The sequence below is a fragment of the Neovison vison genome, chromosome 9, assembly GCF_020171115.1.
Source record: "Neovison vison isolate M4711 chromosome 9, ASM_NN_V1, whole genome shotgun sequence".
Lineage (NCBI taxonomy): Eukaryota > Metazoa > Chordata > Mammalia > Carnivora > Mustelidae > Neogale > Neogale vison.
In genome coordinates, this window is record NC_058099.1 from 25,193,702 (window position 1) to 25,220,946 (window position 27,245).

Here is a 27,245-nt window from a genome sequence, read left to right on the forward strand (position 1 = left end):
GACAGACCCTTTAAGAATGATATAGTGTCCTTCCTCATCTCTTATTATAGTCTTTGGTTTAAAATCTAATTTGTCTGATACAAGGATTGCCACCCCAGCTTTCTTTTGATGTCCATTAGCATGGTAAATTGTTTTCCACCTCCTCACTTTTAATCTGAAGGTTTCTTTGGGTCTAATATGAGTCTCTTGCAGACAGCATATTGATGGGTCTTGTTTTTTTATCCATTCTGATACCCTGTGTCTTTTGATTGGGACATTTAGACCATTTACATTCAGGTAACTATAGAAAGATAGGAAGGTAACTATAGAAAGATAGGAATTTAATGCCATTGTATTGTCTGTAAGGTGACTGTTACTGTATATTGTCTCTGTTCCTTTCTGTTCTGTTACTTTTAGGCTCTTTCTTTGTTTAGAGGATCCCTTTCAATATTTCTTGTAGGGCTGGTTTGGTGGTCACAAATTCTTTTAGTTTTTGTTTGTCCTGGAAGCTTTTTTTCTTCTCCTATTTTCAATGTCAGCCTAGCTGGATATAGTATTCTTGGATGCATATTTTTCTTGTGTAGCACCCTGAATATATCACGCCAGTCCTTTCTGGCCTTCCAGGTCTCTGTGAATAGGTCTACTGACAATCTAATATTTCTATCTTTGTAGATTATAGACCTCTTATCCTGAGCTGCTTTCAGGATTTCTCCTTCGTCTCTGAGACTTGAAAGTTTTACTATTAGATGATGGGTGTAGACCTATTTTTATTGATTTTTGAGGGGGATTCTCTGTGCCTCCTGGATTTTGACACCTGTTTCCTTCCCCAGGTTAGGGAAGTTTTTGTTTTTTAAAGATTTTATTTATGTTTTTTGACAGACAGAGATCATTAAGTAGGCAGAGAGGCAGACAGAGAGAGAGAGAGAGAGAGAGAGAGAGAGAAGCAGGCTCCCCCCCAAGAAGAGAGCATGATATGGGAATCTATCCCAGGACCTTGAGATCATGATGTGAGCCGAAGGCAGAGGCTTTCACCCACTGAGCTACCCAGGTGCCCCTAGGGAAGTTTTCTGATATAATTTGCTCCAATATACTTTCTGTCCCTCTCTCTCTTTCTTCCTTTTCTGGGATCCCTATTATTCTAATATTATTTCACTTTATGGTATCACTTATCTCTCAAATTCTCTCCTCATGATCCAGTAGTTGTTTATCTGTCTTTTTCTCAGCTTCTTTTTTCTCCATCATTTGGTCTTCTATATCACTAATTCTCTCTTCTGCCTCATTTATCCTAGAAGAAGTGCCTCCATTTTTTTAATTGTACCTCATTAGTAGTCTTTTTGATTTCAATTTGGTTAGATTTTATTTCTCCAGAAAGGGAGTCTCTAGTATCTTTTATGCTTTTTTCAAGCCCAGCTAGTATCTTTATAATCACCATTCTGAACTCTAGTTCTGACATCTAATGTCTGTGTTGATTAGGTCCCTGGCAGTTGGTACTCCCTCTTGTTCTTTTTCTTTGGGGGGGGAGGGTGAGTTTTTCCACTTTGTAATTTTGTCCAGAGAAGAATAGATGCACAAGAGAACAAAATGTTAAAAGGGTAACAACGACCCCAGAAAAATATACACTAAACAAATCAGAAGATACCCAAAACTGGGGAAAGGAAAGGAGAAAAAAAAAAAAAAGGCTTATGATCAGGCTGGTGAATAGAACAGAGCCACACGTACTAGATTTGGGGGTATGTTTTGGTCTTTTAGAAGAAACTGCCTCCCAAAATTTTAAAGAAAGAAAAACATATATATACAAGAATAAGAGTAGATACAATGAAGGGATGGAATATGGGTATGAAAATGAAACTTAAATAAGATTTTAAGAAAGGAATTGATAGGATAAGAAGTTGGTTGAGAAAAGAAGGAAGAAAACTTAAAAAAAAAAAAAAGGAGGGGAGAGAATGTGATCAGGTGGGTGAATAGAACAAAGCCATACACCAGATTTAGGGTATATTTAATTTGTTAGAAGAAACTGCATCCCAAAATTTTGAAGAAAGAAAAACCTATGTATACAAAAAATAAAGTCAAATACAATAAAAGGATAGAATATGACTGTAAAATGAAAATTAAAATTTTTTTTACAAAGGATTTGATAGGAAGTTGATTGAAAAAGGAAAGAAGAAAAATAAAAAAAGAAATAGAAAAAGAAAAATAAATTTAAAAAATTAGCTTTGAAAGACTAAAGAATCATGGGGAAAAAAAGCTATGAATTCTATGTGCTGTATTGCCCTAGCACTGGAGTTTTGCAGTTCTCATTGATGTGTAAACTTGGTCTTGGGTGGATATTCTTGCTGATCTTCTAGGGGAGGTTGCGGTGATTCTCTGCAATCTCCACAATCACTGTTGCGGTGATTCTCAAATATCTTTGCTTGAGACAGAATTGCACTCCCCTTGCCAGGGGCCAGGCTGAGTAATCTGCTCAGGTTTGCTCTTGGTAGCTTTTGTTCCCTGAAAGCTTTCCGTACAGGTTGGAGGATGGGAATGAATATGGTGGCCTCCCAATCTCCGGCCTGGAGAAACCAAGAGCTCAGGAACCCTCTCCTCAGTGCACCCTCAGAGAAAAGCAATCAATCACTCTTGTCTGTCTGGTCTCCGGCCATTCTCTGTGCTCACCCAGCTTGTGACCGAGCTTTTCTCTCTAGCACACAGCCCCATTCAGTGCCTCCAAACCCAGAAAATTCCTGCAGCACACTCCCGTGGCACTCCTCCGGCGGGGAGGAAGGAGAGTATCTCCGGATCTGCTGCTTGCTTCTCAAAGAGCAGTGAGCCAGCTGTGTCACAGATCATGGTTTACGGCAACCCTGAGCTGAGAGCTCACTCCTCAGCTCTGTCTTTGCAGCTGGCTTCCCCACTCTGATGCTTGGGACTCTGCCGCACTCAAGCACCTGAGTCAGGCACCACACACCCAAGGGTCCTGAGACCACACTGTTCCAGCAAGGGTTTCACTCCCCTCCCCCCAACTTAGCCACTGGAGCAGACTTCTAAAAGTTCCAATTTTGTGCTCCACTGCTCTATCAGTTGCCAGGAACTGGCTGACAGAGATTCCCTCCCTTCACAGTCTTATCTTCCCAAATATCACCTCAGATTCTCTTCTCTGCACATCCTACCTTCCACAAAGTGGTCATTTTTCTGTTCATAGAGTTGGCGCTATTCTTTTCTTCGATCTGTTGAGTTGGTGGGTGTTCAGAATGGTCTGATAACTATCTAGCTGAATTCCTGGGACCAGATGAAATTTATATCTCCTACTCTTCTACCATCTTGCTCTAGTGTCTGCCATTGCTTTCTTTATGAACACCCCATTCCGTAGGTAAGGAAAACAAGACTCAGAGGTGGTGAGTGATTTTCCCATGGTTCCCATTCTAGTCACAAGTGGAACCAGCATTCTAAGACCCCTCAGAGGTTTGTATTACCAGAGGTTTGTATTACCATCTGCCCTTACCACTTCCCTGAGAAGCAAGCTGGGTAGATTGTGGGACACAGGCTTGCAGAAGAATACTTTTGTTTTCAGAAAGCTTGAAAAGAATTGCATTTAAAAATAAAAAGACTCAGGCATATACCAAAGGCTTTGAGCGTGTAAAGACTGCCTTGACCCAGCTGAGCTACTAGTAAAATTCAGAGGTCACCTTGGGCCACACCTTCTTTCAGAAATTGGCACCGATATTCTCCTGCCTCACACCTCAGTCAGGCCATAAATTCTTATTGAGCCCCTTTCCAGTGGGCCAGGTGTGCTCAGAGGTGTAGGAATACCACAGGAAGTTGAAGAGAGCCCCTGCTCTCAAGAAGCAGTATTTCTCATCGTGTGGACTTCCTCCGCTCTAGACTCTGCCTCATCCCCTTGCATTTTTCACAGTACACACTGCTTGTCTTCACCGTATCAAGACACCGAGGCACAGAAAGGCTGAAAACTTGTCAAACCTTTCAAAGCAAATAAGAAAATGACCTGACACTCAAACCCGGCTCTGTTTGACCCCAGAGCCTGTACTGTGAGCTAAAGATCTTCTGTTATGACACATTCCATCTAAAGAAACCATACCCTTTACATTTTTGTAGGGCCCTGCAGGAGAAAAATCAGTAGCTCATAGATTCAGGGGCCAAATATGTCACATTCTTTCTCACCTATGTTCATCTGAAGCCACTTGAAGGAAAAGACTTCATTGGCATCGACAGATGGGGGAGCAAAGATTCCAGATCATTAAGGAGTTGATCACATGACAAGGATGATGGTGGCTCATATCAATTGGGCACAGAATATGAAAAATGAGCTGTGCTAAGTGCTAGTTGTATATGAAACCATTATACCATGTATGTGACTAATTCCAAGTTCCATGCCCTTCTTCCTGCCCCAGGATGCCTCTAACATTTTGACATCTGGGTTAACAGCAGAAGCCCATGGGGTAGTGTTCCCTCTCTGATGCAAATCTGAAAAGGCTGTGGGTGACCATTGACCCGGACCCACAGGGTTTAGATAAGGATTTCCTCTCTTTGCCCTTTGACAACCTCCCTCCTCTTCCGGCCTCAGTGCTATTGTTTTAGCAGCATCTCCCTGTCCAAAGTGCCCAGCAGCCTTCAGGTCGGTGCCCTCGTCAGGGACAGATGGACACAGAGAGGCAGGGCTTCCCAGCTGGACAGGCCACTGGCAGCCAGGGTCCTGGGGAGCCATGGATGGGCCCAGGCCTGCAGCCGCAGTCATCCAAACAGCCCCCTGGAGTAGGTTCTTTCAGCTTGGGGGAAAGGTCAGAATTTCAATCTTGTGTTTTCACACATCTTAAATGGATTTCGAGCCACTGGCACTGCCCCGCTCCTCTCTCTAAACAGTGTGGTTAAGCTGCTGAAGGACTGCTAGAGGCTGCATTCCTCCTGCATTGTGATGTGGTTTTTGGAAGTCATGCATGCAGTTAGCTAAACCAAACTAAGCTGTTTCATTAATGGGAGCAAACTCAAGAGAGAAACTGAATAGAAACAAGGCAAGTTTGCTTTCCACCGCTAATTCAAAAAGCCAGATAATTAAGTAGGCGGAGAAAGGAAGTATCCCTTCTGATCCCAAGAGCTCTGGCTCTCCCTGTCTGTCCATTTCCTTTCTTTATTAGGTGGTGATGGAGGTTGTGGTGTGTACGGGGGAAGGGGTGGTGGTGGTGAGGGAAGTCCTAGAGAAAGCTTTATTACCCCAGAGCTTCGGAGTATGCCGTTTCTGTCCTGTGGAGAATATAGTAACTGTTCTGCTTCCCTGTCCCCTCCACTCAGTTCTACGTGGCCCTCTGTAGAAGCTCCAAATTGCCATCTCTCTGCCAACTCATCCCCCACCTGCCACTTTGGATCCCGCCTCAAAGACCGGGTTCACCAGCAGGCCCCACCAGCACCTTCCACCTGTGGATGCACACGGAGAACACGTTCCTTTCCTCTTCCTTCCCTCCCCCCACCCCCTAGGAGGAAAGAGTCCCTCTCCATCTGCGAAGCCCATTCCTCTCCTATGGCCAGGATCCCCGGATGAGTCTGCTTGCCAGTTACCCTGCCTTCCCTCGGGATGATAAACGTGTCCAACTGTCTCCCATTCCAAGAAAACGTCTTTCCTCAACCCTGCCTCTGGAGCTACCCTCCTCCTCCTTGAGGTTTGCCTTCACCACTCTGCATCTTCACCCAGTCTACCCCCTTGTCACTGCCACACATCTCTGCCGCCATCACTGCCAGTTCTGGCTTCTGCTCCCCCTACCCCACACCCGTCAGGCACCACCGATGCCTCCTCTTCAGACCAAGTGGACCTCCCCATCCCTTTCCTCTTCACATCAGAGCAAGACAGCAGGGGGATGGCCAAAGTGACCTCTTGAGGGGGAGTGCTGGTGTTGTGGTCTGCTGTTTTTTCAGAGAGCCTAGAGTTTCAGACAAAGACATTTTTCATCTACCAAACTGCATATTTTTACTTAGATATTTAAAAAAGCAATCTCAGGCTCTGAAAGAAAATGTAACATCGATGCCAAATCAGATGAGAAGTAACACTTGGTATCAACAGGAATATATTTGAATTTAAAAAGGCTAGCTGCATCTGACAGCAATGTGTCTCAGCTACTTCAAGTCTGAGCAGGGGGTTGGGTGGGGAGAAGTCTTCACTAAGTGTTTATTAAGGCAGGGGACAGGTGATAAGTAGGGTGATGGTAGAGTCGAGTCCGGAAGGCATCACATCAGAAGTTATATTGAGGCTAGGTCTTAAAGGGCAGGTAATTTCGGGTAATAAAAAGAGTTCACTGAAGGCAGAGGGAACGGCATGTGCAGAGCAGGGTGTTTGGAAAAGAACTGGCATTTTCACGGAATAATGAGCACAATACCTCAAAGCATCTCAGTGTGTGTGACCGAGTGCTGTCCCCTATCACACCCCTTGGCCCTGAAATAGGGAGTTACAAGGGAAGAACACGTCCTATGGCAATGTTTGTTAAACCCAGGGCTAAAGACCCTCCAAATATGTATGGGGAACCAATTTCTCGTATGCTTTTACTAAATCAAATGTGAGCTTTTAGACAGAGAAAAGACGTTCATAGTCAAGGCCATCTTCCCCCAGGGTTACCAGTACCCACAGAGGTAGCTAGTGGTCTCGCAAGTCCCAGACCTCCTGTGCTGCTCATTTTTCCCACATTGTTCCTCTGGCCTCACCATTCATGAGGGATCAGGAGAAGGTGCCGTGTTGGTCATTTGTTGTTATGCAGTGACCACCACCAAATATTTGCTCAAAAACACCGGTTAAGGGCATAGGTGATGAGACCAGTATCTTGTGCTTTAAGAATAGAGGGTTTCTGTCCCCCACTACTGTTTAAAAAGGAAACATCTATTAAGTTGTAGACATGGGGACATGGGTAGACAAAGGCTAGAACAGATCTAGCCCTTGCAGCAAGACTAGAAGTGAGGTGTGCTACTTCCTGGGTGAGGCACAGAAGTAGTAGATCACCCAAAGCTCTCAACAATAATCCCAGGATTCATGTGTTCAGATGGCAGTATCAGATGGAGGTGTACCTCTATGGTTCCAAAGAGTGGTCTTGCTGTAGCCGCTACCATGACTAACCTATCAGCAAATTCCACTTCATTTCCACAAAACAAAGTGGGAATATGGATTAGACATCTACCAGTAAAAACACTGTTCATTAAATATTTGATGGTGACCATAAGAGCTGTTTTGCAGGGGACAAGTTTCACATTGCTTTCTTTAGAAAAACATAGAAGAAACTTCCTAACTTTTAGTTTTAGAAAAGGTTGAGTATCTCTTGAACATTTGGTAATAAATTTACTAGAAATGTGATTCTTGATCTTTCATTGCTTTGCCTGCCAGGAAGCTCTGAACTAAATACATGGCTTATGCATGGTCTCTTGGGATGCACTTTTGCCAGTTCTCTATTTATGTTGCTACTCAATCCTCCTTTTTCCTTTAGGTTCTGACTTATCTATTTCCCATTTTGTTTTATACGCTTATCTTAAAAATTTTCCTCTGTGGAAGAGATAAAGGGGACAAAGAAGGGTAAGGACCACATTTTTAGAATGTGCTCTGGACAAAAGATCAATGAACCTTTCCTCTAACCCTGGTGAAGACAGACAGTATAAATCAGCTGAGTTTTACAGTTGGTGCTGATTTTAATTTACTCTTCCTCTAGTTTTCATGACCTATTAATTTTTCCTTTGTTTTTATAACAGGGTAGCTCAAAGAATATTTTAATGATAACAATTACCAGTGCAGGATGCACAGTAAGATAGTTTGTGGCAGTGGTTTTGTCTTGCTGTTGGCTTAAAATAATTCCCCATGGATTCAGGGTCTGCAGACAACATTTAATCACTAGTATTTCCTCTTTCTAAACCTTCACACACCATTTTGATTTACATTTTTGATGGAAAACATTCTTCTATAAAAATCCAATTGGTGATACATACCTGAGCAGAAATGTTAACTTTTAAAATCCCAGCTCACACCTCACTTTAATAGGACCTTTGTTTTCCATACCTGTATAGGTTCAATGGCTTGAATTAGCTCTCCTGTACATGCAGTGAAGGCAAAACTATGTTATTATTCCTACATTTCATATCTGTAAATGATCTACAACAGATGCACATAGACACATGTGAAAAAAATTCTTTATTAATTTCTCACATTTCATTACAAAAATGTATGTTGCAAACAACTTGAATAACCTACTTGTGTGTTTTTGTTGTTTTTAAAACCCTTGGCTTCAAGAACTCAGAATCTCCCTCTCTCCTATCAAGTATCGGGAAACACTGATTATTGGAGTCAACAGGTTCTCATTTTGCTATTTATCTTCTTCTCTCAAGCTCTGAAAAAAAATGTCCTCTGTATAAATTAAACAACAAAAAAAAAAGTTGTAAATTCTATGTCATTACAGTCAACAGAATTATAATAATGCATCCAAAATGTGCGGCCACAAAATATCAGGTATATGTTTGAAAACAAAAAAAAAATGACATTCTAGCCCTGTTAAAAGGATAATGGTCCCATATTTTTATTAACAGGTTAGCAAAACAAAATCCAATGGATTACAATATTTACATGTTATTTGAAAAATAAAGTAGTGATAAAAGCATGTCACAATTATTTTCTTTTTTTTCCTTTTTCTTTCCTTTTTTTCCTTTTTTTTCTCTTTTTTTTTTTTGTTTGTTGTTTTTTTTTTTTTTTTTTTTTTTGGTAACCATTACAAACACCCAATCCAGGTATGGAACTGTTTAATACATTTGAAATGAGGCCAATTAAAAACAAATATGGACACAAAATGTTATCTTTGTCTAGATCACACTTTCCCCATTTTCTGGTTTCCACATGATGGCCCCCATCCCTAAAAAAAAAAAAAATTAAATTAAACACCCTACAAATAAAATTTCTTAACAGCAAGAAAATAAAAGAAGAACATGCTTTTCAAGTAAGCACTTATTCCACAAATGCAATATCTTTCCATGGATTTTATTTGAAGCTGTGTGGGACACTGTCATCTCAGCAATTCCCTGTCCCTTTCTCCCCCCGCCCCCCCACAACCCTTCCAAGTAAAACAAAAACAAAACAAAACATGAAAACCAAAGGACTCACACACACGCACATGAGCACACACGCATCAAAGCACACACACACACACACAGGCTTCTCTATAACCTAGGCTTCAAGGAAAGTTCTTTTCTACTTTTTTGGAATGAAACCTTTTGTTCACAATCAGAACATATTATAAATGTAGACTTAGATTTAGTCTAAGCTGCTCCCTCCTGAAAGAGCTAATATGGGGAAACAGAGCAGCTGGCAGCTAGATTAAAAAAAAAAAAAAAAAAAAAAAGTAGTTCTCCAGGCTCCATGTAGGATGTAAGTATTTCTTGTCCACTCTCACCAAAGAGATGGGATTCTAACACATCCCCTTGTCCCATAAAAATAAATGAAAAACCCTCCCCCAAACACAATGCAAACAAAAACAGAACACAGATTTCAAAATCACACACAAAAGCCAGCCCATTCTAACAAATTATTTGTGTGAGACGGATAATGTGTTAATTTGACGAGCAACAAAAGGGTGAAGAGGACTTCCTCATCTGGCCCACAAGCTGCATAGCTGTGCCAAAAAGTTTGGTTCTTTAGTTAAATTAAGGGGAAAACAAAAAGCTAACCTCTTTGTTATTTCCATGTTTTAAAATAAAAACATTCCTATTCACAAAAAAACCTAAATCTCCCTTACCCCCAAATTAAAACAATAACACGCACACAAAAAACAATTTATGTCAAAACTGAATTGTGCTGTGTTTGTAACACTCAAATTGATAGAAAATAAACATATGGCAAACAAAACTCCACAGTCACCGTAAAATTAGCTCACATGAATCTACCAAATTCTAAATTATAGTTGAACACTAATAAACAGCTTACCTGGAATAAAGGGATGACAATTCACAAACAGTTATCTAATAATTAAAGTCTGTTTCTTTTTTTTGTTTTGTTTTTTACTAAAATAATTAAAAAAATCACAGTATTTTAAGAAATAAAACCCACGTGGGGATTTTAAGCACAATTTGTGTTCCTTTCTTTAAAACTCTCTTTTTTTTTTCTCCATTCACCGTCTTGCCCAGCAGTTCTCTCTACATTTAACCACGACGACGACAGGTAGTACTGACAAATGCAGAGAATTCCCTTGGTTAAGTTTGAGGTACTAGGAAACAGGTGACTGTTTTATGCAAAGCAGTTTTTTTGTTCTGTTTTTGATTTTTTTGTGGTTTTTTTGTTTGTTTGTTTTTTCCCAAAGCGGCTGCAGTTAGGTCTTGAAAAAGCTTAAGGTATTAAAACTAGAAAAACGCACCAAAAGATGTGCGTCAAAAAGTTGTTCCCCTAAGAGAAGTCTTCTACTGTCATGGAGCTTCTGTTTCCACATCCTGTCCAAGACCGCCACAGAGCACACCGTGCACACGGGAGGTGCTTCCATATTCCACAACAAATGACACTTCCATGATGAAGATCCGGAAGAAAAGGTGTAGTGATGGAAAAGGAGCCACATATTCCAACCATTTAAATAACTTTAATTTACATACTCATTCACACAGGTACCAGTGCTTTGAAAATAGATTGTTCAGTCCTAAAAAGCAGCTTTGTTCTGTCTTCTTTTCTGTCCACCCCCCTTCTCAGCCCAAGCTGGCCCTCCCACTTTCTCATCACGGTTCAAGTACGGTTTGATTAAGAATTTCACCAAACGCTTATTCATTTTTGGCCTCTGTATTCTCCAGGAGAGATTTGTCAGCAGCTACTACACAAATGGCTACTGTTTCGCTCTTTAGGGAAAAGTCTATCCCGATTGCCTCGTCATCTTCCTTTTCCTCTATAGAGGGCATCTTAATACTGTCCTCCACACTCTCTTTCAGGTGGATTTCTTCTCTGCTCACCTGCTTGGTGTCATTCAACGCCCTGGAAAAACATTGATGGGAGAGACAGGTGAATATGCATTTTTTTTCCAATTAAACCAAAAAAGTGTCCCTATTTCCCTGCTCTTAAAAAGACCTTGGGGTTTCCTTTGCATAAATGCCACGAATGTAGGACTAAACTGCCAGTGATTTATCTTTGCTACCTGTTATGCTTAGGACATGTCTTTCTGGCCTCTTATTAAAGATGTGAATCTACAAAAGTAGCCATTATTACACTATGTTTTAATTACACCATGTGTAATGTGGATACATTAACATAATTATTTTATGTTCCCTCATCTACTGGGTTGGTCACAGGTCACAAGTGGTAGTAGCGAGAACTGTTTTTTGCTCAAGCTCATTGGTGGAACCACAAGCTTGGAGACTGGCCATATTTAATAAGACTAAATAAAAAGAGGAACTCAGGTGAAGATTTAATGGACAGGTTCAGAAACAAATCACAGAAACAAAGAACAAAAACCTGAAGATGGAACCCATGGTTTGGGAAGTTTAGTTACCTTCTCTGAAGTTTTGATGCTTGGGGTTTCCGGGGCATTCTCTACTTGAATACTAACTAACTCCTAGGTTCTCTCTTTGTCTCATGGGCTAAGAGTGCCTTGTCTAGAGGACGATTTTATGTTCAAGGATCTTGCAAGTGTTTAATGGGTATGCTCCCACCTACCTGGGAGGCAGGCAGAAGCTGGCTCTGTCCCCGAGGCAGAGCACTGAAGGCACCAAGAGGTGCGAGGGCATGTTCAAGGCCACTCAGGGAATGAGTCATCACAGAGGCAGGAACAGAAGCCAGATCTTTTGACCCCGGTCCACGCTCTATCAGAGAATGTCACGCTAATGAAAGCTGAAGGGACACTGGCTGAAGAATAGCACTAAACTTCCACGCGAGGACTTGGGTGGGATTTGTCATTCATAAAGATGATTTTTTTCTCATTTGACTTGTGTCTGGGTGACCGTTTAAAAAAAAAAAAAATCAACAAAAAAGCACAAAACCTAGTTCCTGACAGCTGCCTCTCCTCCCAAGCCCAGAAGTGTGACACAGATGGAAGGCTCTATGGATTGTCAGGGGAACAACAACCACCACCGCAAAAAACCAACCCCCGCCCCCAAAACCCCACAAACAACAACAACCACAACAAAACAAAAAGAACCTGCTCTCCCTGCCACTTCTCACTTCTCTGGGCAAGTGATGGCTTGGGATGGCTCAACTTACATGCCGTGTCTCAGCACATGCCTTTCCCACTCAGAGCCCTGTGAAAATGCCCGTCCGCAAAATTCACACGGAAAACGTTTCTCGGTGTTAATAGCAGCCCCATGGTCGGAAAATCTCATCAGATCTGTGAGGAGAAAGCAGAATTGTTACCTGTGTGCTGTGGGAGGGGGCAGAAGAGTTAAGTCCACATTCATTAGGAAACCTCCTCTCCTACCTGCACTTGTAAAACCATCCGTGAAGGCCATTTCCAGATTCCTTACTCTTTCTCCTCCTGGCTTCTCACCTAGAGGTGTTTCTTGGCTAGTTCTCAAGAACCACCCCTGGTTCCCAGGCCCCCAGCCTCCCCATGCCTCCTCACGGCCCCAGCTGCTCCCATCACAAATAATCTGGGGTTTTCTGGTCCAGAGAACTCCCAATAGTGTCTCAGCAGGTTTGTCTGCTGCATCTCCCCCTTCGGGGACGCTCTGTCAGTGACTCCCAGGTTAGCGACTATCCATTTCCTATCCCACACAGTTTATGTTTGCTCGCTAAAAAGAACACAGACACACTGGACCAGCCTCCACGTAGCAGATCTCTGAGTTTCAGCTGGTTCCAAGTAAGGCCGGGGGGCTCACAGCTTGCGCTCCTCTGTCACGGATGTCCTAATCCACACCTCACAGGGTAGCTACGGGTGCTGAATGGGAGCTGAAAGCGAAGAACCTAGCGTGAACGGGAATCCTGGACAACAGGGAGGCTGGTGTGTGAAAACATGTCCTGAGCTGGTGAGGGACCCTGGCCGGCTGCTGGCATCTACCCCTCAGTCAGTGGTACTCGTGAATGTGGGGGTATAGACATTTCTGGACAGGCCTGTTGTCAACATCAAATACTGACTGTCGTTTTGTTTTCTCCATGGCGCTGGGCACATGCTAGGGGACTGAAAAACAGTGGACCGGCCAGCTAATTGTTTACAGACCACTCCTCCTGGCAAACTCAAAGATGAGAGCTCACATGGCCTTTGTGTTCTCCTGAGTCCCAAGCCTATGTGTCTTTCATTATGCCACAGAGGGCCCATCTTCCCGAGGGGAATAAATGGCAGGACCGAGACAGGCCTGCAGCCACGCTGCAAAGTGAAGGCAGGGCAGGGGAAGGGAAATGTCCATCCTCTCTCCATAGCTGATCGCTCTGTGCCTGTACGTACAAGACGGTACAGGGGGGTGTCTCCTGGTTGAAATACTCCATCTAATAAGATCCTCGGGATGATGATAACAGGATAGGTGTCTCTCTGCTGCCTTAATCTTTAGCACAAAAAGCTATGTGAATGGGGCCAGTTTTAACAAAAGATGAAACATTTTCTCACAAATTAAGAAGATCACCACACAAGCCATTAAAAATAATTGCACAGACTATCTTCCTTGATTCTTTTCATTGGAAATGAGACAGCACCATCTGCTCTGCGCATTAATTCCTTAGCAGGGATTATCTTGGGCAAGAAATCAACAGAATGCCTTCCTGACTCCTCCCAACTGCATAATGAGAGGGGGTGGGGAGGATTCTGCTTGGGTTAATTTTGATTTCTTCATGCCTCGCTTCTTCTCTTTTAAATTCCCTCTGAGCTGCCTAGGCAGGACCTGTGGTGTGGCCGTGGTCAGTCTCCGGTGCCCGTGCTGGAGAGGGCGCAGGGAGTGGGGGGGCTACAAGGACATGAGCCCCCCAAACCGAGTGTGCCTGATCAAAGTCTACACTGCCAATGAGGGGCATACTCCTGGCACATTTGCTCCTTTACCCTTAGGAAACATGAAACCAGCCATCTATTCTTTCCAATGGCTCATGCTGTTTCATCCTCAAAGGAGGAGGCCAGTCATTACCTGTCACACATCAAATAGCTCTCCAGCACTCCCGAGAGCTGTGCTAAAGCCACCTCCCGCTCTACTCCTAGAAGACAGACCGTCTGGCAAAAACACCCCGAGGCTACTGTGTGCCATTTCTTCTTGTTGGCAAGGATATACCTAGATGGTGGAAAATTGATTCAAAGGAGATGAGACAAAGGAGGCTGTTCTTTCAAGAATCACGAGGGGGATGGGGGGGTAGGCTTGGAAAGCCCATTAGCATCAGTAGAAGTTACTCACGTAAATCCCCTACCCTCAGAGAGGAATACATGCTCCGCCACCCCAAGACTTTTTCCCTATGTGGTTAGCGCTCACGAATGTGGATACTGCACTTTCTGGTGAGAAGCAATCAGACACCATGAAATTCTTTCCAGTCAAAAACTGAACTGGTCTGATGCCCCAGTACCCGTGCGAAGGGCATAGGCAAGCAAGGGAATTTGCCTGGTGCCCCCCATCCCTAACAGCCATCTATTTTTCTAATTTGCAATGCTTTCACTTAGGAATCGCAGACGAGGGGAGGACTAAATGGGGTTCTTGCCTCTGCCGCGCTTATAACCTCTAAAATCGTATGTGCTCAGCTTCAGAGATTAAAAAAAGTCATAGCATCCAACGAGGAATAATTTATTTCCTGGAGAGGAACAGCAGGGCACAGAGCATCATGAAGCAAAAGGAGCCTCTGTACCCTCTGTCAAAAGCATCCTCTTCCAGAGAACTCTGGTAACAGTGCACAGACGTTGAAGAATTCATCACTAAGAACATATTTGTAAAATGTTAAAAAAAAGAGAGAAAAATAGGAACCATGCTTCCTTAGATCATAGCCATTTTCCTTGCAAGAAATGGATCATTATGGCCTCTCCTAATAAAAGTTGTGACTTGACAAGGGCAGTCAACCTAGAATGGTAGGCTGTGTTGTCCGTCAGTTCATTTTTCAGGCTGACCATAGGCACAGGGGCTTTGAAGAGCTGGCAGTCCCTGCTGTTGTCTTCGGCGGGTGGGAGTGGGGGTTGAGGGGCCTAACTGGCCCCTCACATGGCAAACCTGTGGTCTCCTGCTATGAGGTCATGGTAGGAATGGAGTGGGAGTGGGGCAGGTCAGGAAAAAGGACGGGGAGAATCTTTGAGGGAAGTGGCCACCAACCAGGCTTTCTTAAGCCTGCAGACGGAGCAAGGAGGAAAAACAAAGATACTCTGTAGAAGTGTACCTCAGAGTGAGGCCCAAAGGGGATTCACGGTTAGGTCTCCTGAGATGAAGAACATTCCACTGCCCAAGAGGTTGGGGATGTGGACTGGGGATGTAGTGCAGAGATCTTGCCTTTGGAGCCAAAAGACCCAAATTCAGTCTCCAAGGTATGATATTTTTTTCCTTTCCTTTGAGTGCTTAAATGTTCTGGGTCTTTATTTCCCCATTTGTAAAATGCTAGTAATACCATATACATTGCAGGGTTATCATTTATGTGGTGGTTACTTCCAGGAACTGGGCTGGTGTCTTGTACATGATCTCATCCAAGCCTTCCACAACTCTGAGCCAGATCCCAGCGGCCAGCTGCAGAACCATTTACATTATAGAAGATGAAAGAAAAAGGGTTCTATAAAACCTACCAACACTGGATCTGGCACGTAAGGAAGCTCGATGCTGGTAACTAACATCATTCTTCTTATATCTATGCTTATTTTTCACATTTGTTATCCATATGCTTTTGATGAATCCGCAATAACCAACCTAACAGATCCCAAACCCATATTCTGATATGCACTGTCCCAGGATTTCCACAATGTGCTATGCTGAACAATAGAACACCAACTCTCGACCATATAAATGTATGTCTACAGCTAAATATACTTCTGGAAAACTTTATTTTGAAAGTAATTATAGACTCAGAGGAAACTGGAAAACTAGTACAAAAATGCCACAAAACCTTTCCCTAAAAGCACGTGGTTGAATGAAAACTGTTGGCCTCTTTCTCCCTCTTCACAAGGCAAAAAGAGCAGCAAGGGGTTAAGGAACCAGGCAGAGGGACTTCTAGAAAAGCCCAGGGCTCAAGTCTTTAGCAGGCTCTCCTGCCCCCCAGCTTCAATTTTAGCCCCAGCAGCAGTAATATTACCTAAGTGCCCAATGGAAACTTCTTTCACATTCCCCCACAGCTTTACAGTGTCCCGTCTCACTGTCTGCCTGTCCTTACTGTGAAGATTCCCTAGACATCAATTTTCCTTATTAAAAACAAATCATCCCCATGTATTTTTTACAAACATATAGCTATAGTTAGAAAATGTCTGTTTTCCTTGGAGTTCCTATAGCTGGTAGTAGTTTATGAAGATGGCCCCTGACATGTTTCTTAAGTCAGTCTGTTCTGCTACTTAACTAAGAAGGATCATTCCTTCTGCTTCTCCTCCAACAACCTTCTGCCTCCCTTCTGTCTCACCATGGACGTGCTACATGCCATCTGGGCCTCCAAGGGCAGGGCTGAGACTAACCTCTGTCATCAGCCTTGCTGCTCATTTCTTCTTCCTTGTCCTCGTCCTCACTGCTGGAGCTTTCCATCTTTTCCTTCATCTGTTCCAGCTGATCCAAGTTAACCCGTCCAACCAGCTCAAAATTACGGCTCACCTGAAAAAGGTCCAAATGAATAATAGAATCATGAGCCACAGACCGAACAGGGCTCTCCCTGGGGGAGAGATTTTTCCACCACCACTTTCCCTTGACCGTGTTTTTGGAACCAGGACCAAACAACACCAGTGCCCAAGAGGCTCTTTTCTTCTCTTGGGCTGTTCCAGGGGTGGATCTGTCCTTTACCCTCTTGTTCCAACATTTTTAAAGGAACATTGGACCTTCCTCACCATATGCAGCAAAAAACCACGAGCTCCAGCTGGCAGGAAATCAAAGTATGACAAAGCCTGGGGTACAGAGTAGGTGTCCAATAATGCTTTTTGAGTTGAATTCAAAGGTGTAACTTTTGTAAACTACCAAATTTCAAATACCTCTGGAGGCGAAGAGGCTCTGTGAGTATCCTGAAAACTATCACGAGAGTCAGAACCTTCTTCTACATGATCTTATCAGCCTGGAGGCTGTGGGGCCCCAGCTTAAGCCAGATGACTACTATTGGACTCCCAGCTCCGTATATGGAAGACAACACCGTTACTGTGAGTATTACTGTTTTTGAAGCGGACCATAACCTGTCGATTAAGGCTGGGATTACCTGAAAAAAAAAAAAAATCTAGAGTAACCCCTAAAAGCCCTCTAAGTGTTAACTATGGCTGATTTTTATTTATGTAAAATGTGGTTAGAATAATGTGGGAATCCACGCTTTTTCCCAAATAATGCCCAAGGGAAATCCACATTGGGAAAACTTTATAATGAGGCTATGTTTAGGGGTCTCACATTGGCAGTAGCACAAAATTCACCTTCTTGACTAATCTATTTTCAGAACCTCTCCAGTTGTGTGTATAGAATTATTAGGAATGACAGGTTAGCATGGACTCAAGCCTACATAATGTCTCCAGCCCACAGTCAACGGTGATGGGCTTATTCCTCTGTGGAAGATGCTGTGCTCCCCCTGTTGGGGGTCAGGGAAGGGACCCACAAAGATGAAAGAAAGAGACCCAGTCCTGGCCTCCAGAGGCTCACAGTTTAGTTGAAGTGGGAAAGCAGGCATTATTAATCAGACTCCAAGGTAGATTTCCATAGCTGCTACAATACAGATAGAACATATTGAGGGCATAGGAGAGGAAAGGGAGAATTTACAAGATAATCCCAAAATACCCTCTGGGACCAGACTGGAACAAAGATTTGCTGAGCACCACCAATTCCATATGCCTGGCAGATGGGAACATCCTCATCAACTGTGACAAATGGTAGTGAAAGAGACTCCGAGTACCAGGGCCAATAAGACGGTCCTGAGAAAAGACTTAATATTGCTCCAACGACATCCTGTAGAAGGTAGGCAGCATGGAAAAGGAGGAAGAGAACTCAGGATAAAAGCTCTTTTAAAATGAGAGAAACAATGGATTGATCTAACTGTAATAATGCGGTTCATGAAATCAGTTAACACTGGACTCCGAGAATAAGTCAACATGAGGACGGAGAGATGTTTTTGCAGACCTCAATGTTAAGCACTCAGGGAAGGCAACATCTTATTTTGGTGATTTGCAAAATTAATTAAAATTAAAAATTTATAGACGAAGGTGCCAACAAGGAGGAAGAGTCGAGTTCAGAATCTTTATTTCTCTTTCCTCCCTCTTTCTTGTTCCTGTTCACAGGAACAGTCTTCAAAGAGCTTTTGCTTACAGCACCTTCCTATCTGGATTTTTCTACTACGCCTCACTCCTACAGACCCACATTGACTTTTCTTTGTTTTTATGACATAAAAGCAAAAAGAGAACAAGGAGCATGGATGGGCTTTGAAGTCTGACAGATCTGAATTCAAGTTCAGAGTCTGTCATTATTAACCACATGACTGTGGGTAAGTTGCTCAACATCCATCCTCCGTGTCCCCATTCGTAAAAGGGTAGGTCAGCACGCTACCTGAAACACAATAGTTCCCCCAAATGCAGTTTCCTTCTCCTTTCTGGGAATGTGGCCTTTTCCAATCTTGGCTTTTGGAAACGCTTATAACAAGCATCGTAAATGCATATTTATGAAGTTATGTTTAGCCACAAACTCTACATTTTAACCAAATAGCATTTATGACAAATATTTGAATAAAAGTTTTCTAGGTTGCCAGTTTTTCAGGAAAACGAGGCAAGGTTCCAATTTACCTAACTTTGAAATATCTGTGAAGTAACACACCCTTAAGTGACCAGTACATAGAAGGGAGCCTTTTCTGACCTTCTCCCTCCACTTTCCATCTCTAGCCGGGGCGTCAGCAGGTGTGTGTAAGAGGTGTGAGTGGCGGCCCCTGCCAGGAAATGAAAATAACTAAACCAAGAAAGGTCAAGAAGATCCTCAAACACCTTCTGTAATCCATACGTATTCATTGGTCCACTTATTTGTTCCTTCCTTCCTTCCTTCTGCAAGGAAACCTCCACCCCCTCCCTGCCCGGGGCCCACGCAAGGTATAGAAGCCCCTGCTTCTCAACGAGCTCATGGTGACAGAAGGAGATCTGTCACAAAACCAAATGTTATTTTTTTCTTTTCCCCCTTCTGGGTTTTTCATTTTCCCATTACCATCATTCCTTCATTGGGAAACATCTTGGGTTCGGCACAATTTTAAAAGAATATATGATATTTCCGCGATATGACGTTCATCCAGGGCTAACCCAGAATTGATCTGTCCTGGAGATTTCTAAAGGTTTTGTTAGGTAATTAAAAGATTTACTACACTAAAAACTAAAAATCTTGCCACTTAATTAGAAGATTTTAAAAGAAAAACTGTTTCTAGTGTTGGGCTCTTACTAAACTTTAAATCCCCAATCAGCCATCCAGTATTAATACAAAAGGAAGACTCCTTCTGCATTCATTCATTCATTCATTCATTCACTCATTCATCTATTTTAAAAGATTTACTTGGGGCGCCTGGGTGGCTCAGTGGGTTAATGCTTCTGCCTTCAGCTTGGGCCATGATCTCAGGGTCTTGGGCTCGAGCCCCGCATTGGGCTCTCTGCTCAGCGGGGAGCCTGCTTCCCCTCGCTCTCTGCCTGCATCTTGGCCTACTTGTGATCTCTGTCAAATAAATAAATAAAATCTTAAAAAAAAAAAAAGAAAGAAAGATTTATTTATTTGAGAGAGAGCAAGTGAGTGCAGGGGTGGAGGGAGAGGGAAAGAGAAACTTGAGCAGACTCCTCACTGAGCCCCCACGTGGGGTCTGGTCCCACAACCCTGAGATCACGACCTGAGTTGAAACCAAGGGTCAGATGCTTAACTGATTAAGCTACCCCAGGGGCCCCCTCCTGCATTAAAAAAATTTTTTTGAACTATTATTTGGAATTTTAAAGATTTCTCAAAGACAGTAGGACTTTATCATATTCATTTAAAAAAGTGATATTAAAAAGTGTGATACAGTCAACACAGAATGTACACTAGTATTGGGCATACCATTAGTGACTGGTCTCTACAGTAAGCTCTGCTCACCACCAGTGTGGCTATTGCTGAACACTATGTACCATTGACTATAGTCCCCATCCTGTTCCCCCCCTCCCTGCCACTGACTCATTCCCCAACCAGGAGCCTCCCTCTCCCCATCACCCACTGTGCCCATCCCCCACCACACTCCTCCCTGGCAAGCATCAGTTCTCTATAATTATGGGTCTATTTCTTTTTCTTTTTGCTTGTTTTTTAGATTCCACATATAAGTGAAATCATTTGGTGCTTGTCTTCTCGGTCTTACTTGTTTCACTTGGCAACCTACTCTCTAGGTGGCCCCCTTGCCACACTGTGGAGCCACCATCTTACCTGGAATAAGGCAAGCTCCCCGCCCCCTCCCTCCTTGCTGCTTTCCCAGCATGCCTTCTTGCCCCTTCTTGCATTGATTCTCCAGTGTGGTCTGAGAGTAAAAATAAATATGTAAATCTACTCATGTCAGTTTCTGCCTGCCCTGAGGACAGGATAAAATCTGAATTTCTCACTGTAGTTAGAAATGGCCAACTCTCTTCTTACCCTGGCTCATCTTCTACAGCCCACTGCTGCCACCCTGAACTTACGGACGTTTCCAGGATACGCTGTGCTCTTGACTATGGGCCTTTCTCTGCACATGCCCTTCTCTCTGCCGGCAATTCTGCGGTCTCGTTCACACAGTCACTCCTGTCTTCCAGCCCTGCTTCTGTGTCACTACATCAGGGGGACCTTCCCTAAACTCCTTGTGGGTAGATTATCCTTACTCTACGCTTCCACATGCTCTCCCCTCCCCTTTTATAGTTCATCCCATTCGGGGGTAGATTGTTTATGGCCTGCTGCCCTCAGTGAGCTGCAAGCTCCAGGAGGACAGACAGACACTCTACGTCTCATTCACAGCTGGTTGGCCATGTCTGTTAGAGCGGCTGCTGCGCTCACCTCTTGCCTACTACAGGCCTTCCTTCTAACGTAGTGTATCTTTCGTTCCTATACAGGTCACAAAGAAGAACTGGGGAGCAGAAAAAGCTTCAAGTCTGACTACTTACACATACGACTGTCAACAAGGTATTGTACTTCTGTAATCCCGATCTATGCGTAGGGTATTTAATTGCTGAAATTGTATTAAAACACACAAGTGGGTATCCTGCCTTTTTTAATGCCTGGCGTGGTATAAATATTCTCTGTATAAGTATCATTTTTAATCACTCCATATGTATCTTATCAAGTAAATAAGATTATAGTTTACCTGACTCCTCCCATGAGTTTACCTTTGGCTATCCCTGGCTTTTTACTGTTAGAAACCAACAATAAATCTTACTGTATATAAATTATACAATTTCTTTCACGTTTAGCTTTAATTTTATAGGCTATATTGCCAGATGTGAAATTATAGGATCAAAGTCAAAGGCCACGGACTTTTTACTCAAGTTCCAACTGATGTCTGGGTTGGCTTCTACAGTGATCATAGCAGTGAGTTATTTTCTGAACCTGGAGATTGGAGGACACACTGAGGGAAAAGTCCCTTCTTTCTCTGGAGGTACCCAGAAATGTATTACCTTGTATCCCAAAAGGCCCACAATAGAGGGAGAAACAGCAAAGCTAAGAGTTTGAGATTTAGAACCTGGCTCCTCGCAGCCTTTGGAAGGCAGAAGTAACCGTATGTGTGTTTGAAGGTTGGACTGTTCAAATACAAAATCCCTCAGACTGGGACGCCTGGGTGGCGCAGTTGGTTGGACGACTGCCTTCGGCTCAGGGCGTGATCCTGGAGTCCCGGGATCGAGTCCCACATCAGGCTTCCAGCTCCATGGGGAGTCTGCTTCGCTCTCTGACCTTCTCCTCGCTCATTCTCTCTCACTGTCTCTCTCTCTCAAATAAATAAAAAAAATAAAATCTTTAAAAAAAAAAAAAATCCCTCGGACTATAAAACTATACAGAGAACCTTATATCTCATGAAAGTTACTTGTGATTGCCTGCAAATCCAAAGTCCCCTGTGAAGGCCACTAAGAATGTGGGAAAAAGTGCCAACAACCAGCAAGAAGCTTTCCCCGTTAACAATGGAGAGCCGACACTGTTAGCCCTTCTGAGCTCACGCTCGGTAGTCAAGCTCCACACCTGTGTGTGTCCTTTTGCGTCTTGGTTTGTAGCCATGCAGCAGAGTGAATGCATTTCCCTAGCATATGAATGAATTTCCATACTTGAGGCTTATTCTATGGGAGAAGCATTCCATGATTCACAAATACTACCAAGTTGAACATGCATTTTCATACTACGGCGGCAAACCCAGTGTTACAGGAAAGACTGGTGTGAACCTGCAGGCTAACGAAAGCAGGAAACCGGACACCCCTGTCCTCACATTACTTAGCCGACATTCAATGGGGGAGAATGTGATCAAGAAGAATCCCTCCATGTTTCCAGAGCTCTCCCCGCTTCTCACTTAACATCTGTACCTTCAAAGGGACATGCTGTCAGGCGGAGCACATCACCTAATATTGCCTGTTCATGTTAAAAAAGAAAGGCCAGAGGGAACATTTTTTATTTGCAGAGAAAGTGACACCAGAGAATACGGAGAAACTGCCTTGTACATCAGAAATGCCCATCTCAGGCCCACGCCGAGGACGCGTAGCACTGCAAAGATTTTTAAAGGCCTTACGGCGCGGGTGGGCACACTTTCTGCAGAGGGCCAGATAAGCAAGTATTCTGGGCTTTCGGACCGTCTAGTTTCTGTCACAGCGACTCACCTGCTGCTGTAGCTTGAAAACGGCCACAGACAGTATGGGAATGGATGAGCACGGCTGTGTTCCAAGACCACTGCATTGACGGACGCTGGAGTTTGAAATTCATATAATTTCACATGTTATGAAACAGTACTCTTTTGATTTTCTTCAACCATTTAAAAAATGTCAAAACGCTTAACTGGTGGGCCACAGAAAAACAGGCAGGGGCCCGGATTTGGTCCATGGACCAGGGTTTGCCAACCTCTAACTTACATTATCAGGTGGTCGACCCAGCGATCTCTGCCTCTCTTGGAAAGTCAGAATGGGAATGAAATCAGGGAAAGCAAAACATCAGCTCTACGATTTCTTGGAGGAAGACGGTCCAAGGTGCAGGTAAAAATCTTGAATTCTCGGATCAGAGCCTTTTGATCAGAGCTCTCATAAAAGCTTTTAGAAGGGATATTCAGCTAAGTGTATTAAAGTTCTATGGGAGATAAGCCATGACACCATATATGCTGTTCTGCTGTTTTATTTTGCAGGTACCTTTATCAAGCACTTAACATGCTGGCTTGTGGTTCTTTAAGTTTGTTTCCCGTCCTTGGTTATAAATTCTTCCAAGGTGGCAACTATTTCCTATTTAGCTTTATATGCTCAGTATAGCGTATAAGATCGGTCATCTCACTGACACACAGTAATGCTGTCTGAATTTACTGGTAACATAAAAACCACGGGAGATCATAGAGTATAAAGAACTTCGTAATGTCGTACCCAGTGATAAAAATTTGCTTGCTAATAAGACTGAACATTTTCTAAAAGATTTTCAGTTCTTACCAAATATCTATTATGTGCTAAAAGTTAATCTAGTCATTTTCACGTGGATCACTTAACCTTTATGGCTACTCAGAGAGATAAGTGTTACCTTTTATATTTGTAAATAAGGGAAGCAACACACAAGAAGCTAAGTGATAAAGCCAGAATTAGAACTCACATCTTCAGAGGACAAGGCTCTAGCTTTCCCAATTATTATGCAAATCATCTGAAGAAATGCAAAATTATGTACAAAATATGTAAAAATTACCCATGGGATACCAACTGAACACAAGAAGGCAGCAGAAAAAAGTACTGTGACTATAATGTTGCAAAATTTGATGAATAGAGGAGTAGAATCTTTTGAAAATTTTTCTTCAAAATAAAAACCTTTCTAAGAACAGTAAGAGTAGAGGTTGGAAGAGTGCCCAGGAAGGTACAGAGTATAGGAGTCAAGGGGAATATCTACTTTCTTTTGTAATTACTAAGCCAGAAGCAGAAAACATGCTTCTGCTGACCTAACTTAGCAGAAACCCAGACAAAACCAAGTCATTTTGAGCATCTCAGGATAACTGCAGTCACCAGTACTCAAGAAAGCCCAGTGAAAGGCATCATTAAGAAAGTCAAAGAACCCTGTTGCTGGCCAACAGAGCTGTTGTGAATATCCTGAACTTGAAACCCAGAGGGCAACATGTGGCTGGTGCTGCCACATCTTGCTTATATGAACAAACAGGATATTCAAAATATTTGATTTGAAAAGTGATTTTGTACTTTGATTTATTTAGCAAACAGCTATCAGATACTTTACTGTATGCAGGGTACCATGACTAGATTTTGGAAGGAAAGACAGATAAATAACACGGTTTCCATTTTAAGGACGTTGCATCCAAAGGCAAGATGGAGACTAGTTAAGTGTAAGTTTCAGCAGGAGCCGTTCAGTTTGGAGAGTTTAGTGGATAATTTCAAAAGTTACAGGCAAAGACCATCTTCAAATGTCTACTTAAAAAATACCATGCAAGGTTCGACCGGGCACATCCCTCGGAAAAATGGTCAGAAAAATGCTCTTTCCTCATCTACTTCTTATGTCCAAAATCCATGAAAGAAATGGGGGCTGTGGTCAACAAATCAAGAAACAAGACTACTATAACGAAAAGCGGAACTGATGTGATGTAATCTTCAGGAGAAACCTCCAGCTTGGATCAATCCTCAGTCGATCAAGATAAAGCTGCTGACACTCAGTTTCAAAATTAAACGCAGTCCCAAAACATGTGGCCAAAGGTGTGTTTTATAATTTGGAATCAAAGGATGTTTCTTTTGTTTTCTTTCTTCTCATTTCCTTTGCTGGACAGAAATGTTCTATGGGACTCTTCTGCCACTATGGATTTTACTAGTCCCGAAAACTGAACAATTTTATTGGCATAACTGAAATGCTGGTGATGCCTCCTGAGCTTAAGGTCGTGCTGCTTCCCCCAAACCGGCAAAGAGTAAGAGTAAGATACGAGTTGCTTAGAGTTTGGCCGCCTGAGGCTCCATTTGTATAAAAAATTAAAAACATTTCAAAGTAAATTCAATTAGTGAATGTGTATTGCCTGAATAGACTATCCTTCTAAATTTAATATAGCGAACATGACAATTTTATGAGCAAACCAAGTTAGAGATAATATATTTTTATGTTCCTTAAACTAGGAAAGAGACTCCAGAACTATAAAGAACACTAACAAGGTACCGCATACACTTAAAAACTTTCTTTAAAAAAATGAGTTTTTTAACCGTGAGAAGGGAAAGGTTTGTTGTTTTTTCTTCTTCTTCTTCATGACTTTAAGGTCCTTAAAAATGTTGTCTTCATCTCTCACCAGCATTACTAATAAACGGTGCTACTAACAGAGGGCTTCAGAGTGTGTGTGTGTGGGGGGAAGCGCGTGTGAAGAGAGGGAGGGAAGGAAGGGAGGGAGGGATTGAAGGCATAGAGCAGTCTGTCTCTAGAAGAGATAGTGAGATCGAAAAGAACAGAACTGAAGGATGAAAAATAAAATTTTAAATCGCCTGTACTATTTACTTTAGATCCCAAGAGACTGCACGTGAGTCTTTGGTCAATGGTGCAAAGATCAAGGTCTAGGAAGACAAGATGTTGCGTCATGTTCCCCATGAGGGCTGCTCTCATCCCTCTTCTACTGTACCCGGGCTTCTGAGGATAAACAGGGCAGCGTGCATCCAGCACAGGCAAGGATCTGGTTCTTGACTAGAAGCGGGTATTTGACTTCAAGGATCCTTCCTGAAGGACTGGGATTCTGCTCAGTCCATGAACGACAGAGTGTGGCAACTTGACAGAGACATTCCTGAGGTCTCCAGGCTTTGCAGGTAGAATTTAGAAGTTCAGCTTTGGAGATCCAGTTCTGTTCAACGAAATCCTTTGATGAGAGACACATCCTACGGTGTTGTAGTTTCCTCTGCAGATTCTCTCCACCACACAAATCACCTCATGCTATTAGTGGAAGAAGAGGGTGAGCAATGCTCTCAAAACAGTCTTACTGGGTGGGGGTAGGGAAAAGTAAACTCTAATTTAGAACTAATGGCTAAGTCTACTGCACTTTATTTTTGGTGGTTTACACAATAGTCTGGATCTCCAGCATCTTGTAGATTGATCTTTTCCAGGATCAAGTTCATTAAAAAAAAAAAAAAAGAAAGAAAAAAAGAAAGAAGCCTGCAGGAAATTAACATTTTTGAGGATCTACTATGTGGGTCAGATCCTGGGAAACTTGAATCTTTTAGGTATGAGGTATAATTTACTCACCATAAAAGTCATCTGTTTTAAATAAATAGTTCAGTGAGTTTTAGTAAATGTATGCATTTGTGCAACCCTCACCACAATTTCATTTAAGAATTCTTCTCTCACTTTGAGAAGTTCCCTCATAACCTCTGCAATCCCTCTCCCAACCTCCAGCCCCACACAACCTCCAACCTGCTTTATCTCCACAGTTTTGTCTTTTCTAGAAATTTCATGTATAGGGAATCATATAATATGTGATCTTTCGTGTCTAGCTCCTGTCTGATTAACATGATCTTCTTGAGATTTATCCATGTTGCTCCATGTATCAGTAGACTCATTTATTTGTATTTTTTTAAAGATTTTATTTATTTGAGAGGGAGAGAAAGTGAGAGAGAACATGAGAGGGGAGAAGGTCAGAGGGAGCCGGGAGCCTGATGTGGGACTAGATCCCGGGACTTGGGGATCATGTGGCCCAACCAACTGAGCCACCCAGGAGTCCCTCATTTATTTGTACTGATTAGTATCCCATTTTATGGATATAGCACATTTTGTTTTTCCATCCAATTTATGTGGGAGTAGACTCACTGGATCAGACGGCAAGTGGATGTTTAACTTTTAAACAAATTGCCAAAATGCTCCCAAGTGAATATGCCATTTTACGTTCCAACCAACACTGTATGAGATTTCCAGTTTCTCCACATCCTTGCCAACACTTCAGCACTATCTTCTTAATTTCAGCCGTTCTTGTGGGTGGATAGTGACATCTTACTGTTGTCTTATTTTGCGTTTTCCTAGATGAATCTTACCGAGCCTCTTTTCACGTGATCACTTGTCATTTGTGTATCCTCACAGGTAAATGGTCTATTCACATTTTTTTCTCATTCTAAACTGAGTTTTTA

General features: G+C 42.7%; 1 protein-coding gene across 10 annotated transcripts in view; it reads right to left on the reverse strand.

The window, feature by feature from the left end:
* Positions 1-8,112: 8,112 nt before the first annotated feature.
* ZNF462 (zinc finger protein 462) overlaps positions 8,113-27,245 on the reverse strand; it is a 139,388-nt gene continuing 120,255 nt past the window's right edge. For 8 of the 10 annotated variants that reach the window (XM_044265199.1, XM_044265203.1, XM_044265202.1 and 5 more), the window contains exons 11-13: positions 16,488-16,620; positions 12,152-12,275; positions 8,113-10,930 (exon numbers count right to left, since the gene is read on the reverse strand). In XM_044265199.1, coding sequence (XP_044121134.1) covers positions 10,723-10,930; positions 12,152-12,275; positions 16,488-16,620 — 465 coding nt within the window. In that variant the 3' untranslated portion in view covers positions 8,113-10,722. Of the gene's footprint in view, positions 10,931-11,608; positions 11,755-12,151; positions 12,276-16,487; positions 16,621-27,245 lie in introns of all 10 variants that reach the window. The other 2 variants (XR_006386385.1, XR_006386386.1) reach the window with 2 other exon arrangements.